This window comes from Stereum hirsutum (genome assembly GCF_000264905.1).
Source record: "Stereum hirsutum FP-91666 SS1 unplaced genomic scaffold STEHIscaffold_9, whole genome shotgun sequence".
NCBI lineage: Eukaryota > Fungi > Basidiomycota > Agaricomycetes > Russulales > Stereaceae > Stereum > Stereum hirsutum.
Window position 1 is genome coordinate 1,450,662 of NW_006763139.1, and position 13,492 is coordinate 1,464,153.

The 13,492-nt window shown below is 51.6% G+C and overlaps 3 protein-coding genes across 3 annotated transcripts; 1 reads left to right on the forward strand and 2 right to left on the reverse strand.

Annotated features, from left to right (window-relative positions):
* Positions 1-1,713: 1,713 nt before the first annotated feature.
* Positions 1,714-4,938, reverse strand: STEHIDRAFT_122499 (MFS general substrate transporter). The gene is made up of 14 exons (XM_007305565.1): positions 4,865-4,938; positions 4,396-4,813; positions 4,014-4,344; positions 3,633-3,957; positions 3,457-3,579; positions 3,205-3,389; positions 3,065-3,146; positions 2,931-3,005; positions 2,789-2,842; positions 2,578-2,719; positions 2,480-2,515; positions 2,339-2,408; positions 2,167-2,285; positions 1,714-2,101 (listed from the first exon to the last, which is right to left on the reverse strand). Exons 3-14 carry the CDS (start codon positions 4,336-4,338, stop codon positions 2,027-2,029), a joined length of 1,611 nt encoding a protein of 536 aa, XP_007305627.1. The 5' UTR covers positions 4,339-4,344; positions 4,396-4,813; positions 4,865-4,938; the 3' UTR covers positions 1,714-2,026.
* Positions 4,939-5,630: 692 nt separating this feature from the next.
* Positions 5,631-8,099, forward strand: STEHIDRAFT_112148 (cytochrome P450; the record flags this gene model as incomplete). Its single annotated transcript, XM_007305566.1, has 11 exons — positions 5,631-5,862; positions 5,916-6,016; positions 6,079-6,170; positions 6,221-6,280; positions 6,411-6,713; positions 6,780-7,030; positions 7,093-7,329; positions 7,388-7,454; positions 7,506-7,739; positions 7,801-7,862; positions 7,924-8,099. 11 exons carry the CDS (start codon positions 5,631-5,633, stop codon positions 8,097-8,099), a joined length of 1,815 nt encoding a protein of 604 aa, XP_007305628.1.
* A 339-nt stretch (positions 8,100-8,438) lies between these two features.
* On the reverse strand, positions 8,439-12,394 carry STEHIDRAFT_132151 (cortical actin cytoskeleton protein asp1; the record flags this gene model as incomplete). The annotated part of the gene is made up of 13 exons (XM_007305567.1): positions 8,439-8,522; positions 8,621-8,693; positions 8,821-8,960; positions 9,113-9,308; positions 9,392-9,682; positions 9,814-9,899; positions 9,964-10,299; positions 10,397-10,422; positions 10,513-11,055; positions 11,240-11,409; positions 11,487-11,692; positions 11,771-12,213; positions 12,280-12,394. The coding sequence occupies 13 exons, from the start codon at positions 12,392-12,394 to the stop codon at positions 8,439-8,441; spliced, it is 2,709 nt and encodes a 902-aa protein (XP_007305629.1).
* Positions 12,395-13,492: the final 1,098 nt, after the last annotated feature.

Sequence of the window (13,492 nt, forward strand, 5' to 3'; positions counted from 1 at the left end):
AGTGTTGGTCAAGAATGCGTGTCTTAAACGATTTCGAATAAATCCAGATTCTGATTGCGTCGCGCAAACGTACTCTCTGCATAAGTCTTGCATTAAAACAGACGCAATTCGCGTTATGAGATCCCTAGGTCCGATAGGCACCGGAGGGCAGGATGTATGTATCACTGCTAATGCAGTGTACTCACTCGTGCTTTCCTCGATTCCTTTGCGCGCAAAGCATAACTTACGAAAGTCTTGTTCTGAGCACGAATGGTGTGCAGTCATGCGAAGCAGGGGACCTTCGAAGCATTCCCAAAGCTGATAGCCGATGGTTTCCAGTGATAGACATTCGCCAGAGCATGCTAGACCGTCAGACATCCTTGATAGGATCAGTAGGAACCTCTTGGGATGCTCGTGAGCATGCGGGGTAAACCGAATGCAAGACCAGATGCCGCACCTTTAGGGCCAAGAAGGGGTTGAATATGGGCGGAAACCTTTTCACGAGGATGCGGAAAAGCATGTACAGCCTTTGAATCCAGATTGAGGGTCAAGGGGCCACAACCTGACCTCGTTCTAATGACCATATAGCGACCATTAATCTCGAGTGTGAATCATTCCATGCGGACTGAGTTTGCGTTGGGTGGGCGAACCATCTCCTGTATCTCCGAGGATCATGAGCGAAACTCTGAGTCGGATCATGAAACTGAGCGGAAAAACTTGGGAAAAACCAAGGTGTGAAATCCGAGAGTGACCGCAGCGACAAATCTTGAGGTGGTTATGCATTCTGTATGTTTTCAGTGAGAAATAACTGAGGAATGACTGAAAAGACAAAGTACTCCACGAATATGCCCATGACCCACATGAACTACTGGACACAAGACAAAAGAGCTCGGAGTCGAGCACACGCCGACGAAGGTTCGCTTGAGAAGGGTTCCTGAGGTCAGACATTCTGAAGAGAAGTTGCTGCGAGTGTTGAGGTCGTCAGGGGCTTTTGGACCAGATGCCAGTAAGGTAGGGTAAATGAAGAGCGAAAAACAAGCGCAAAATGGTCCTGGTAATATAAGGAACATCCGGGAGGAGTCTGAAGTTTGTAAGTTTAGCAAGAGCGTCTGCACGAGAGAAAAATGACCTGCACGATCCTTTGAATGGGGGATTGGCATGCAGGATTGGGCGAGCCAAGATGAGCTGTAGGGACGAATGGAGTTAGGAAGGAAGGAAGGCGCCGAACTATTATTACAACCCGCGGGATTGTCCGGGACTACGATCATTCATGTCTGAAACCCGGTTGTATACCAGCCTACTACTAGTAGTGACAGAGAGTAGTGGCGGCTAGCGCGAGGATTGTGCAAATTATATCCGTGCTGAGGCCTGAGGAATGTAGTATATCTCGAACCCACGAATTATCGAATACCAATACTATCCTTGCCAAGTGTCTTGAGCAAGTGGCATTGTAGCATGCCCGCCGGAGCCTCGATGATTTCTTGGGTTGTGTACACTCAGGTTTACACGGGATCGCACGCAATTCCTCGACGTCACACGCAATGCTGCGTGTTCCGTCGGTACATAACTTAGTACGTCCACGGGCTAACGATTATATGACGTGTTTGCAGAACAAAAATGAAATCTGTGTCTTCAAGTGTGCTCGGCTTCCGACCGTAGTGTCTGGTGCAATCCTACAATATCCCACGCAGTCCTTCGTGGCCTTTTCGGATTCTGCATGAGTATATCCACGGGCTCCTATGGTCGTGCGGGGAAGACCCACGCAGTCCCATGATATTGCAACCCTGCGCGTTCCTCTCGTTTGCCCACGCCCTCGATCTCATTTTGTTGCACAAAGAAATCATTAGACAACTCTTGTGTGAAAGCAAATGTTTCGAAGGACTCCAAAATGAGCCATTATTCTTTTATGTAAAGAGTTGTAAGTTTTCTTTGGTCATTTGGGGCTCCTTCCCTGTCTTCCTTTTCTGAGTGCCAACTTCTCAGTCCATGGAGCATACTACGCTCAGGGTCGCTTGCCGCGGAATTTCCAGCCTGCTGGCATAGGCATTCAGCTCTGCTTATGCACGACGGTGCTTGCAAAGCGGCTCTTCGCGCGAATCTTTGGACCAAAGAACATCAAGACCTGGGGGATGCAGTACTATTAGTCACAAGAGCAGACGGTGAAAACAGGTGAAAAACAAGACATGCATATGGTATAGGGATCATCACAACCGCTATGAACCCAAACAGGCTCGAAGCCCAGTGGTAGCCAAGGTGGTTGTACATCGGCGTCGTAAAGAGTGGAAAAGCGGTTCCCATGAGGTTTCCTGCGAGCATCAATCAGTACAGGGCAGATAAACAAGGTCTGTAGTCAACGCACGAAGGAGGGACTGCCCGGCGAGAGCAGATGAGGCGTAAATACCATAGCAATCCGCAAGATATGTGAAGACCTTCAGAATCGCAAGCATACCAGATCAGATGAACATATGTCCAAAAGGGGGACGAGGAGAGGAAAGCCTACGGCGAGGTACATGATGAACGTTGCCCACATGAACAGCTATGGTGCAGGTATCAGTGGCGCTTTCCCTTCATGTCAACACACGACTAGAGGTGGCTCACCGTGACACCGATGATGGGTACGATCCAGTGGATATCAACTTGCGAGCACCACGCATAGATAAACATGCCCGCGGGAAACATGGCCGCCGCGGCGCAGGCGGCATACAGTCGAGCTTCAGGGCCGCGAAAGGGGAAATACTTTCTGTTCAAAGTGAGAACCCCGAGCCATCAGACCAAGAATTCGGATGACATGGAAGAGCAGAAGTTATACCGGTAGAGAGACTCTTGGTAGAAGTTGGTCACAAAGCCGAGCAGCGCACCAACGCTAACCCCAAGTTAATCTTTCAGCTTAATGAACTATGAAGGTGAAGATAAAATGAAGATAAGTAGAGGAGAGGACTGAAAGTACGTACGTCATACCACTGAAGGTTAGGCCTACTTGGCCCTGATTGAAGCCGTACAGGCTCTGGAAGACGGGCAGGATCGACCTAGTCAAGCGTATGTGAGACTCGATGTAAATGAAAATGCCAACGAGACGACAGCGTACTCGAACATGCTGTACATGATGCCCCATGCGAAGGCAATCCAAACGCTGAAAACGATCACCGTCGGCTCCGTGGTGAGGAGGACTGTGATAACAGTAAGCGAGTGGATACATCCAAGGACCAGAGAGCACCGTAGACATACTGATTGGTCGCGTTGAGCTGACCCATAGCAGCCTTTTCATCGACCCACGCTCGACCTCGGCCTTGGCGCGATACCGCAGGTCGCCTGTCTCGGCGCGGAGCTTCTTAGCTTTGCGGGTGAGCATGATGCCTGTGCGCGTCTCTTTGCAGACGGTGAAAGTGAGGACTATGCAAAGACCCCCAGCCCTACAGCCAAGTGTATCAGTAATAATCGAAGCATGGGCGAGAGCGAGAGCAAGGGCGAGAGGTTTACATGGTATGGAACCACTGGATCCACCTCCAGCCCATCGACATCTCAATCCAACCTGCAATAATCGGGCCTGTCCCGGTTCCAGCGACGGCGAAGAGAGAGTAAATCGCCATAGGCAGCCCGCGTCTGTGATATGTTGGGTCAGCCATAGCCTTAGAAGATGAGGGGAAGGGACGCACTCTGCTGGCTGCCATATATCTGCGACGGTACCACCCACCATCGTCGCACCCGTCGAGCCAAAAGCGCCGGAGATGAAGCGTGCGGCAATCACAGTCTGGATATTTTTCGCGCTCGCCTGGACGACGTACATGGCGGTAAAGACGATGGTACAGACAACATAGAGCGGTCTGCGGCCGAACTCTTCAGAAAAGGCAGATGTGAGGAGCGGGACGAGCGCGAAGCCGAGACAGAACATGGAGATGCCGAGGGCAGCTTGCTCTTGGCTGCACCCGAGGTCGCGCATCATCGAGGGAAAGCCCATCGAGTACGCCGAGGCGGTTGCGCCTGCCGTCGGAGGATGAGTGAGTATGCGTGGTGTAGAGGTGAAGTGATGGACTTACCGGTCAGGGCGGTGAAATACGACGCGACAAAGGTAACGAGCCATTTGCGTCGGCGCGACCAGTTCGCGGGGTTGCGCATGTCGCCCGGCTCAAAGTCGACATAGATGACATTCAATGGTTTCCCTTTCTCTGCATCCAGGAGAGTCGGTGACGTGCGCCCGCTATTGGACCTAATATTCTCGCTGATTGGTAGAACAGAGAGCCAGGATGCACCGTTCTGCTCGACATCTTTGAGTGGCTTCTGAAAGTCGACGGGGCTGACTTTCCCGGTGTCCGCGAGGTCTTGTGTGCGCTGCGGAGAAGGAGAGGCTATTGATGATGTCATCGGGAACTGTGTTGGACATGAGTGAGTACGATCCCTCCCAAAAAGATTTAAACCCACTGGAGGTTGTCGAGGTTAAGCCTGAAGCTCTATCGTCGAACCGTAGTTTGGAGGCTGGGAAAAATCTGAAGTCAATCATCCAGAGCCGTGAGCCGTCCGATATTACATACATAGAAGAACTTGATCAATGGAAGAAAGGAAGGTTTACTACTATCGACAACTGCTGTTTTACGGCAGAGACTTCTCAGAGGCAGAACACACCACCAACGATACACCCAGTATGTAGTGCTCTGAGCCTTGTGAGTCCTTTTACGCTCATAGCGGCATGCTCTGGCGAATATCTTCGCAAGAACACTCGGCTATCACCCTCATAGGTGATTCGAAGGTGCCCCGTATCCCATGATGAGCGAGACTATCGTATGCTTTGCGTACAAAGGGCACGCTCGAGCACTAACACAACGATTGTCTTGTGTGAGGTCTGCTTCGAAAACTAAGAGTAGTACGGAGTGCCTGGTGACTAGCCACGTACCTAGAAATGATCCGGAAAGAACATGGGCGTTGATTTCTACTAGTAGGAACTTCGGTCAGTCTCACGATGGCACCATGTGCGAAATGAGGTGGACGAGTTCCCATGGCCGTTTAGGACGCCAGATAGATCATGTCGTACATGGTCAAGTTTGACTGATCTGCGTCGGGTCCTCCGTTCTGTTGTATGAGTCGAAAGCGGGGGTCGAATACATTTTTCCAGCCCAAAATGGTGTCCTAGACCAGATGTTTCGGACTCCGAACTTGTCCCCGCGTTCACCTACGTTCACACAGGCTCACGCACCTCTACCGCATCCATCTACCTTGTGATACGCAACGTCAATGAGTATTGTAATTTGGACTCCGCGCTAGTGTCTAGTCATCTATTACAGGAGCCTGAGCATAACCCAGATATTTCGGACTCCGAATGCATACTACTTGGCACGCCAACTCACCTCTGCCGCATCCCTGGGCTCTGCGCAACGCTGATGAATACTTCCCCAGTTTCGCACGACGGTCTATATGTTGTTGCCAAACCAGATACCTATCGGGAATGAAGCTCCACACCAGCATACGGACTCATCCCCAAATCCCGCGGGAAGCTATAAAGTAGTGATGCTCATCAGGCTGTCCTTGCCGCCCTATCTACTAGTGACTCTGGTCCACTTTACGCCCGGCTGAGTAGCATTTCACCCAACCCGGGGACAACGTTTCGAACGTGAAAACAACACTCAGTAATAGATCGATTTCTTCAGCATCGACCATTCTCTATGATCAGCGAAGCCAACGTCTCCAACCCCCTCGCCTTGTATACTGATTGGCTTGGCCTCCACTCGCCGACGACCAACTCTTCCATTCTACATGGCCTCGTCACCTACACTCAAATATACGGGCTCACCTTTGCCTTGATTACTGCTTACGGCCTGTATTCTGCCTGGCGCCGGCAGGCGATCAAGTGCCTTGTTCCCCTTCCTGGCCCCGAGCCGAAGTCGTTCATGCTCGGTGAGACCCCTCTTGGTATCCTGCACATAGCAAGCTGACCTTCTACTCTTCAGGAAACGCCGAGGACCTCTATTCAGGCCCTAACGGTCTTCACTACCACCACGAACTCTCCAAAACATATGGCAAGGCCTTCAAAGTCAACATGATTGCTGGGGTGAATCTATGAACCGTACCCTTATCCCAAAAAAACAAGCTTACCTTCTGCCCAATTCACAGGAGGAGCAAATTTACCTCTCCGACACCCGTGCGCTGCACCACGTCCTTGTCCGCGACACCCACGTCTTCGATGAGACACCTGCTATGATGTCGTATGTCCTGTCATTGATTAACTCTACCGATGCTAACCGTTCTGCCGCAGCGAATTTTACTACTGTTTCGGCCCGGGCCTCATCTCGGTACACGGGAATACACACAAAAAGTATGTCTCCTTCATCCTCATTCTGCTATAGAACATGTACGGTACTACGCCCCCCTTTAGCGGAGTGTCTTCCTCTCTCGACGACCTTCATACACCCTCCTATACGTTCTAACGAATCATCTCAACTCAGGCAGCGCAAGATGATCAACCCTCTCTTCGGTGTGTCTCACATGCGCGAGCTCACCCCCACCTTCTGGAAAATTGCCTACCAAGTGCGGGACGTCTTCCAAGCCAAGATACTCGAAGCGCAGCCCACTTTACCTTCCGACGCAGAGATGGCCTCTCAGAAAATGTCGACAATCCTCGACCTCTGGAAATGGTCCTCTCGTTCGGCCCTCGAGGGCGTTGGAGTCGGTGCGCTCGGCTATTCATTCGATGCACTGGACGACTCGACAGAGGACAACGACTACATGGTCGCTGCACGTGAGCTCCCGTACGTCTTCCCTGGTTTTGCCATGTCCTCTTTCAACTGCCACTGACAATCCCCGGTGCTCGACAGCTACACTGTCTACCCGCTCCGCAAATTCATGCCAATCTGCGTCTGGTGTATGAAGAACCTGCCTGTCTGGCTCCAACGCTTTCTCGCGCGCATCACCCCTGTTCCGCGCGTGCAGAAGGTTCGCAAGATCGTTGAGACCCTCCAGAGAAACAGCGAGGCGCTCTACGAAAAGAAAAGGCAGGCTCTGCTCAAGGGTGACGCTGAGGAGGAGGCACAGGTGGGCTCGGGAAAGGACGTCATGAGCATCCTGAGTACATCTTGTCCCTGTCTTTTTCGCTAATGTGTGGCTGACCTGTGGGTTTGATTCCATCAGTGCGTGCCAACTTATCAGCTATTGCCAATGAGAAGGATTATCTGCCCGATGAAGAGGTGATGGGTCAGATGAACACGCTCATCTCGGCCGCACACGATACGACCGCTTCTGCCATCGCTCGCATGTTACACTCCCTTGCGCAAGACCTCCCACGTCAGCGTCGTCTCCGCGAAGAGTTAAACAAGGCCCGTGCCGACAGCCACGACGAGCTTGATTACCACACCGTCACCACCCTTCGTGAGTCTCGCTGCCTCATCTCATCTTTGAACATCACTAATGTCGGGCTCGATCAAAGCCTTCCTTGACGCATGCTATCGTGAAACCCTCCGTCTCTACGCCCCCGCTTCCTTCCAGCATCGCACGTAGGTGATCCTCCTCTTCTTCCTAGTTAACATGCTGAAAATGGTATCTAGTGCCACAGAGGAGATCATTATCCCCCTCGGCGAGCCCGTCACGCTCAACAACGGCGAGGTCATCCGAGAATTGCCCGTTAACAAGAACCAGACCATCGTCGTCGGCATTGAGGCTGTTAACCGCGACCCAGATATCTGGGGCCCCGACGCTGACAAGTGGACCCCCGAGCGCTGGGTCGACGGTCTCCCACAATCGGTCAACGACGCTTCTGTACCCGGTGCCTTCTCTCACACGTACGTCTTCGTACCCTGAATCGAAAACTCACCGTCTCGCACTCACGTTCGTGCCCTCTAGACTTTCGTTCCTCGGTGGCAACCGCTCCTGCATTGGCATGAAATTCGCCGAAATTGAGCTCAGTATGTCGCTTACACCCTCCTGCCTCGCCATTTCGCCCTCTCATCCTTCATTCCTTCACAGAGACGATCCTTTTCGCTATCATCGAGAACTTTAAGCTCGCCCCCGCGCCAGGGCAAGAGGAAATTAAGTGGCGCCTCTCCCTTGTACAGACTCCCGCCCTGCCCGGGCGAGAGCACATTGACGAGCCCCAGCTCCCGCTCAAGGTCACGATGATGAAGTACACCAAACCCACCTAATCTGAGCTCCTCTCGATTACACCGCAGGGCGAGTCCCACAGAGATGAACGTCTCTGGTGAAGGTGTCATTCAGGAGACTGAGAATAGCTTCTAGATAGGCTACAATTGTAGGTGACGAAGGCCCAGGAAGTGTAATGCTACAAGTGTTCGATAGTGTAGTGTAGATGTATGGAAAGTCGATCGGAACTCACCAGGTGTAGGAAGAATGGAGCACTGTAATCCGTAGAGTAAATGAGCTCGGGTCGGAGCGTCAAGGCGATGAGGAGCGGAGCAGAAAGTGGTCAATCTCTAAAGTCTTGAGAATCTATACTTCTACTGATGTGCTTCAAGTCTGATGGATCAAGGGAAATCCTTGCTACTCTCGTTGGCCACAGGCGTGCTGAGTGCCTCAATAACCTCCGGCGCCGCCGCATCGTCATCCATCTACAAATGACATAACAACAACGCAGACAGATGAGTACATTACTTCGTATGAAGCAAAGAGGAGGCTTGAGGGTATTATCGAAAGAAAAAGGACGAACTTCGATCTGTCTACCGAAATGTTTTGACAACTTCGAGATGACAAGGCTGTACGGTAGGTGCTGTGTGAGTTTCCTGGATAGACGAAAGCACATAGGTGGATCAGTCAGTCAACGAGTCGTGCGGATCACAGGTATAACGCGAAGAATAGAGTCTGCCTCGTGCAGAAGACAGTGAGAAAAAGAGAAAGACGAGAACATACCGTCTCGGCTGCACGTTGAGTGAATGTCTTGCATCGAGCGCAGAGTCAAGGACGTTGGATGAGTGTGCGCCTTCGCTAAGCGAGAGCTTGATGGAATATTCCTTGTCGGATTTTCCGCGGCCATGGTTGCGCTCGTAGAGCTCGAACCTACATAAACGAATGTCAGCCCTGCTTCATTTAACAAAAATGGGGATGACATACGTGATATGCGACTATAGAAAATATATACACCAAGGCAACAGACCATTAGCAAGTCATGTCAGCACGCGAAAGAGGAAGAGGATGCACGCACAGCATAATCAAGCTCAGGTATCCTCCGGTTCGCGATTGGCAGACCGGATAGTAGGACGAGATTGACGAGCGTATGTATATGACTCTCCTTCGTGAAATAGCACGTCAGGGAGCTCCCGCCGTTATTCCTTGCATTCTCGAGATCGTCGACCACATTCCGCAGGAGTGGAAGCGACGTAAGCACGCCGATCTCCTCTCTTCATACGAGAAAGCGAAAGCGAACAAGGCCAATCAGTTAAGAACACACAGAGATTGTCAGAAAGAGTGGACAAAAACGCACTTCTCATCCGGATCGATCCCATACTCCTGTGGTGCCACAAGATCAAAAAGCGCTTTCGCCCTCCCATAGAGCTCATGCAGTTTCCGATCCTGCTGCTGCACATGATCCTTCGACGACTTCTCGTCGAAAATCGCGAACAGGAATGCACGGTGGTGAAGCGCGCAGTACTTGATAGTGTCATATAACTCAGAGACGCGGGATGGGTCGAATTTTTCGGGTTTGACGTCGCAGAAGTCTTCAAAGAGTTTTTCCCAGCGTTCTCGGAAAAGCCAAGGTTCGTCGCCGCAGCACCTGAAGAGGAGAGGAAGCAGAGGTCAGATTATGGTCGACGAGTGGAGAAACGGGGACGGGGAAGTCGACGGAAGCAAATATGTGACGGAAGTAAATGTGTGGTGGAAGTATATGATCGGTCCAGGACGTACCATCGTTCTTGGATCTTGTCCACGTCGAACAACTCGAAATTCTTCCGCATAGTATCCCGGAAAGAGCTCAGTAGCTCGATAACCTCCTGGATACATAATGAGCAAAAAAGCGGCACTTTCAGCAGTAAATTAGGGAACGAAAGCGCTCACCCTGACAACCTCTACAGGCTCTTTCTTCATACTCTTTGGCCACGTCAGCTCAGGCCTCTTCTCCGGCTCTCCAGGCCGCAGAAGGATCTTCAGCCGCTTCTTGACATCATCCATCAAGTCTTTGGCAGCATTCGAATCATCGAGCAGGTCCTTGCGCACAATGAGCTTCAGTGGTTCTCGTGGTGGTGTGGGAGGTTTCGAGTCGCGGTAACCATCGTTAGAGGATCTCGAACTTGGTGTCGAATTGGCGGAATAGTTCGCTGGGGGGTTGTCGAGGAGAGCGGCTGCGAATATTTCTGCGGAGGCGATCACTCTGCGCTCGGAGGAGGTGAATATCTACGAAAGAGGACAAGGATGAGCAATGGAACGTAAACGCGCGACTTGACGATGGATGATAATTTGCGCCTAATCAGGGGAGAAATCAGAGACATACCTTTACGTTGCTTAGCGCCTCCTTGTCTATCCAACCACATCGCACACACGACACACGTTCGTCAGCCCCGTGAACGACCGGGTCATATCCTGCCAAATGGGAAAAAGGAAACTCACTCATAATCGAAATATCCTTTTTCATATTCTCTCCGAGATCCCTCGACTGATATCTCGCAGAGTGCGTGAACTCGCCTCCCCACTTGAACACGAGCGTCAATTTCGTCAATTTCCTCTCCTGACCCGCCTGCTTCTTCGAGTACACCGGCTTCAACTGCGCCTTCGTACCCGGCAATTCTATCTTACTGAACAGTGCGGTATTCAACAGCGTCAGCTTCGTCAGATCCTCCCCGTCCGCACCGAGACTCTTCGCCTCCTCGACGGCGCCGGCAATCCACCTCAGTTGCTCCTGCTCTCGCAGGATGATCTCCTCTCTCTCACCATTGAGGAGACGGACGAAGGGTTGTGTCCATATCTCGCCGATGGGGAAGTTGAATTTGAGCTTTTGTTTCGGCGTGCGGTCGGCGTGTCGGAAGACGGTGACGTTCGCTTTGAGCAGCCAGGTAGACGATTCTGGAAGTGGCGATTCGGCGGCAACGAGCGACCTATCTGGCGATGCGGACACTCTACCACACAGCGTAGAGAGAATTTCTGCGGCTTTATCTGCGAGCCAGGACGGGAGGTTATATGAGGAGGATGATGAGTTGTATGAAGAAGACATTGAAGTTGGATTTTTGGAGTGGAGTGGGGTCAAAGCAGGGCAGAGAAGAGAGCAAGCAAAGAGGACGCGAATGCGGTGAGATGCAGTGACGCAAGAGGACGAGAACGTGGGACACGGGACACGCACCATAATAGGACTCGTTCCCTTTGACGAAACTCCATCCATTCACGTCGATCACCTGGCTGCGCGTCCCGTTATCGCAGCGCAACATGTCAAAGCCACACACCCTCTGACCAAACCCTTCGCATATCTTGGCGGCCCACGACTTTTCCTCGTCGCTGAGGTGAGTGATGAATCTTTCAGTGCCCTCCGAGTTTAGCTATCGTATGTTTTGGTTTTGGAGAGAGGAGTGGACGAGGAGATGTTTACGGACCGGATCTCCTTGCCCTCCGTATTGCGTCGCACGACTCCATCCACGACAGGAGACTTGCGGGTCTCCGCATGAGTGTATTCTCTGCCGACGGTATAGACCTTTATGTCTTCAGAGTTATCAACGTCGATGAACTCTTCGTAAATATACGAGCCGTCCGTTCGCGGTTCGGTCAGCGTTGGGTCTAATTCACTGCTCTTATTCCCGACCTGGACAATCGAACCGCATTCAAAGCCTAAATAAAACGCGCTACGAATGGGGATAGATCAATAACGTCATGGGCTCACCTTTCTGAACAGCCGTCTTCCCCCTCCCCCTTTGAAGTAAATGTACACGTTATGGTCCTCGCCGCTCACAGGCTTCTCCACAAATGGCTTCTCTAGGACCTTGCCATCGACGACGATCGCGTCTCCGTCTTCACGCAATACGACCTCGGGCGTCACCTGGAACGTGCCGAGGTCGATACCGAGCTTTTTCTTCATGTACTCCTTGAGCTCCTTATCAACCTTTGGGCCGCCGTCACGAGAGACTTCAAGCCGTGAGGGTGTAGGGACCTTGAGGTGATCGAGGACTTGACCGACGAGGCGACGGTCCCAGAGGAGTGCTTGGGGAATCAGGTCATTGATACAGTGTGGGTTTCGCAGCTTGACATAGGAGATAGCTTTGTCTAGCGGGAAGTCGGTAGAGAAGAACGAGATAAGGACATCACATCTTGGCCAGCTCTCAACGTCTTTTGGTATGCGTAAATCGGTTGTGAGCTTATTAGGTTTTTGTAACAAAGGAGGAAGGAGCACACCTTCGTCGAGAATGACCTTATCCCCGAAAACCTTTACTTCCACTCCGCCGCGTGCACGCTCGACGAGGCGAGTTAGAATCTCTCGCATCGCTTTTGACCTCGCTTTTATATCCATGGCACAAACTCCGAGGATTATGGGTGTCCGTATTTGTTCGGAGACATAGAGCAAGTCGGAATGTGAGCCGGTAGGAGAAGGGGTTGATGACCGCTCGGTGAGGCGTGAGCTAGAGCGAGCGGGATTTCTATCTGGGGACTGGAGAAGAGAGAAACGGGATTGTCTGCCATCGCGGTGGATGTTCGCCATGTCGAAGAGCAAAGCGAAGATAGAATGAAAGCGGACAGAGTGAAAGACGTTCCGATGGCCAGAAACCGAATGAAACACAAAGTCGAGAGTGGACTTTGCCGTGCCAAGTCCCGAAAACATGGGGTGGCCGAGGAGCCGATGCCCAACTGTTGGCGCGCACAATTGCCTCGAGATTAGATAAATATTGCTGTCTCGCAGCTTTGAAATTGCAGCTCGTTCACTGTACGGACGACGGCAGAAATGACTGGTCGAAAAGTAGTAGGCTAGAGAAAATCGAGTAAGCTACATGATATCACAGCTTGACACAAAGTACAAGAGAAAAATACACGAGAAGGGGCGAGATAACAGACATCTGTTCAATTCCGGTTGACATGATCTCCACTCCTCCCTGTCCACCTCATCCTCAAACTTCTTCAACATGTCAGGGTCGTGGTCGTGCGTGGTCAATCCAAATGGATTCGCATCCTCAGGCCAGTTGATATCGCTTGTTCATAGTCGCCGGATACCTCGCCTCTCCCTCCTTCCCGGCCCAATCGAAATCCACGACCATCGCACCTCCTAAAAGAAGGGTGGTTTCCCGAAGGATGACTCCACAAACAGGGAACATCGACTCGATAACTCCTTCCAACTCTGCCTGACGCTCGCTTTCATTCTCGTAAGATTTATATTCACAGGATATAAAGCTGTAAGCGGCCTCGACCTCTTCCTTGGTCAGCGGAGAGACATCGGACATGTCACGGGCGGACTGAGAGAAGAATCAGAGAAGATGGGATGATAGATCACGAGAGGGGTCGGAGAAATGGAGTATGGTCTTCCATCACAGAGAGTGCCGATGTTGCTAGACTTTTGCTAGCGCTGCATCTCGTGTGCATGTGCACCCGTCTAAGGAGACTTGCAGGATTTAGCCTT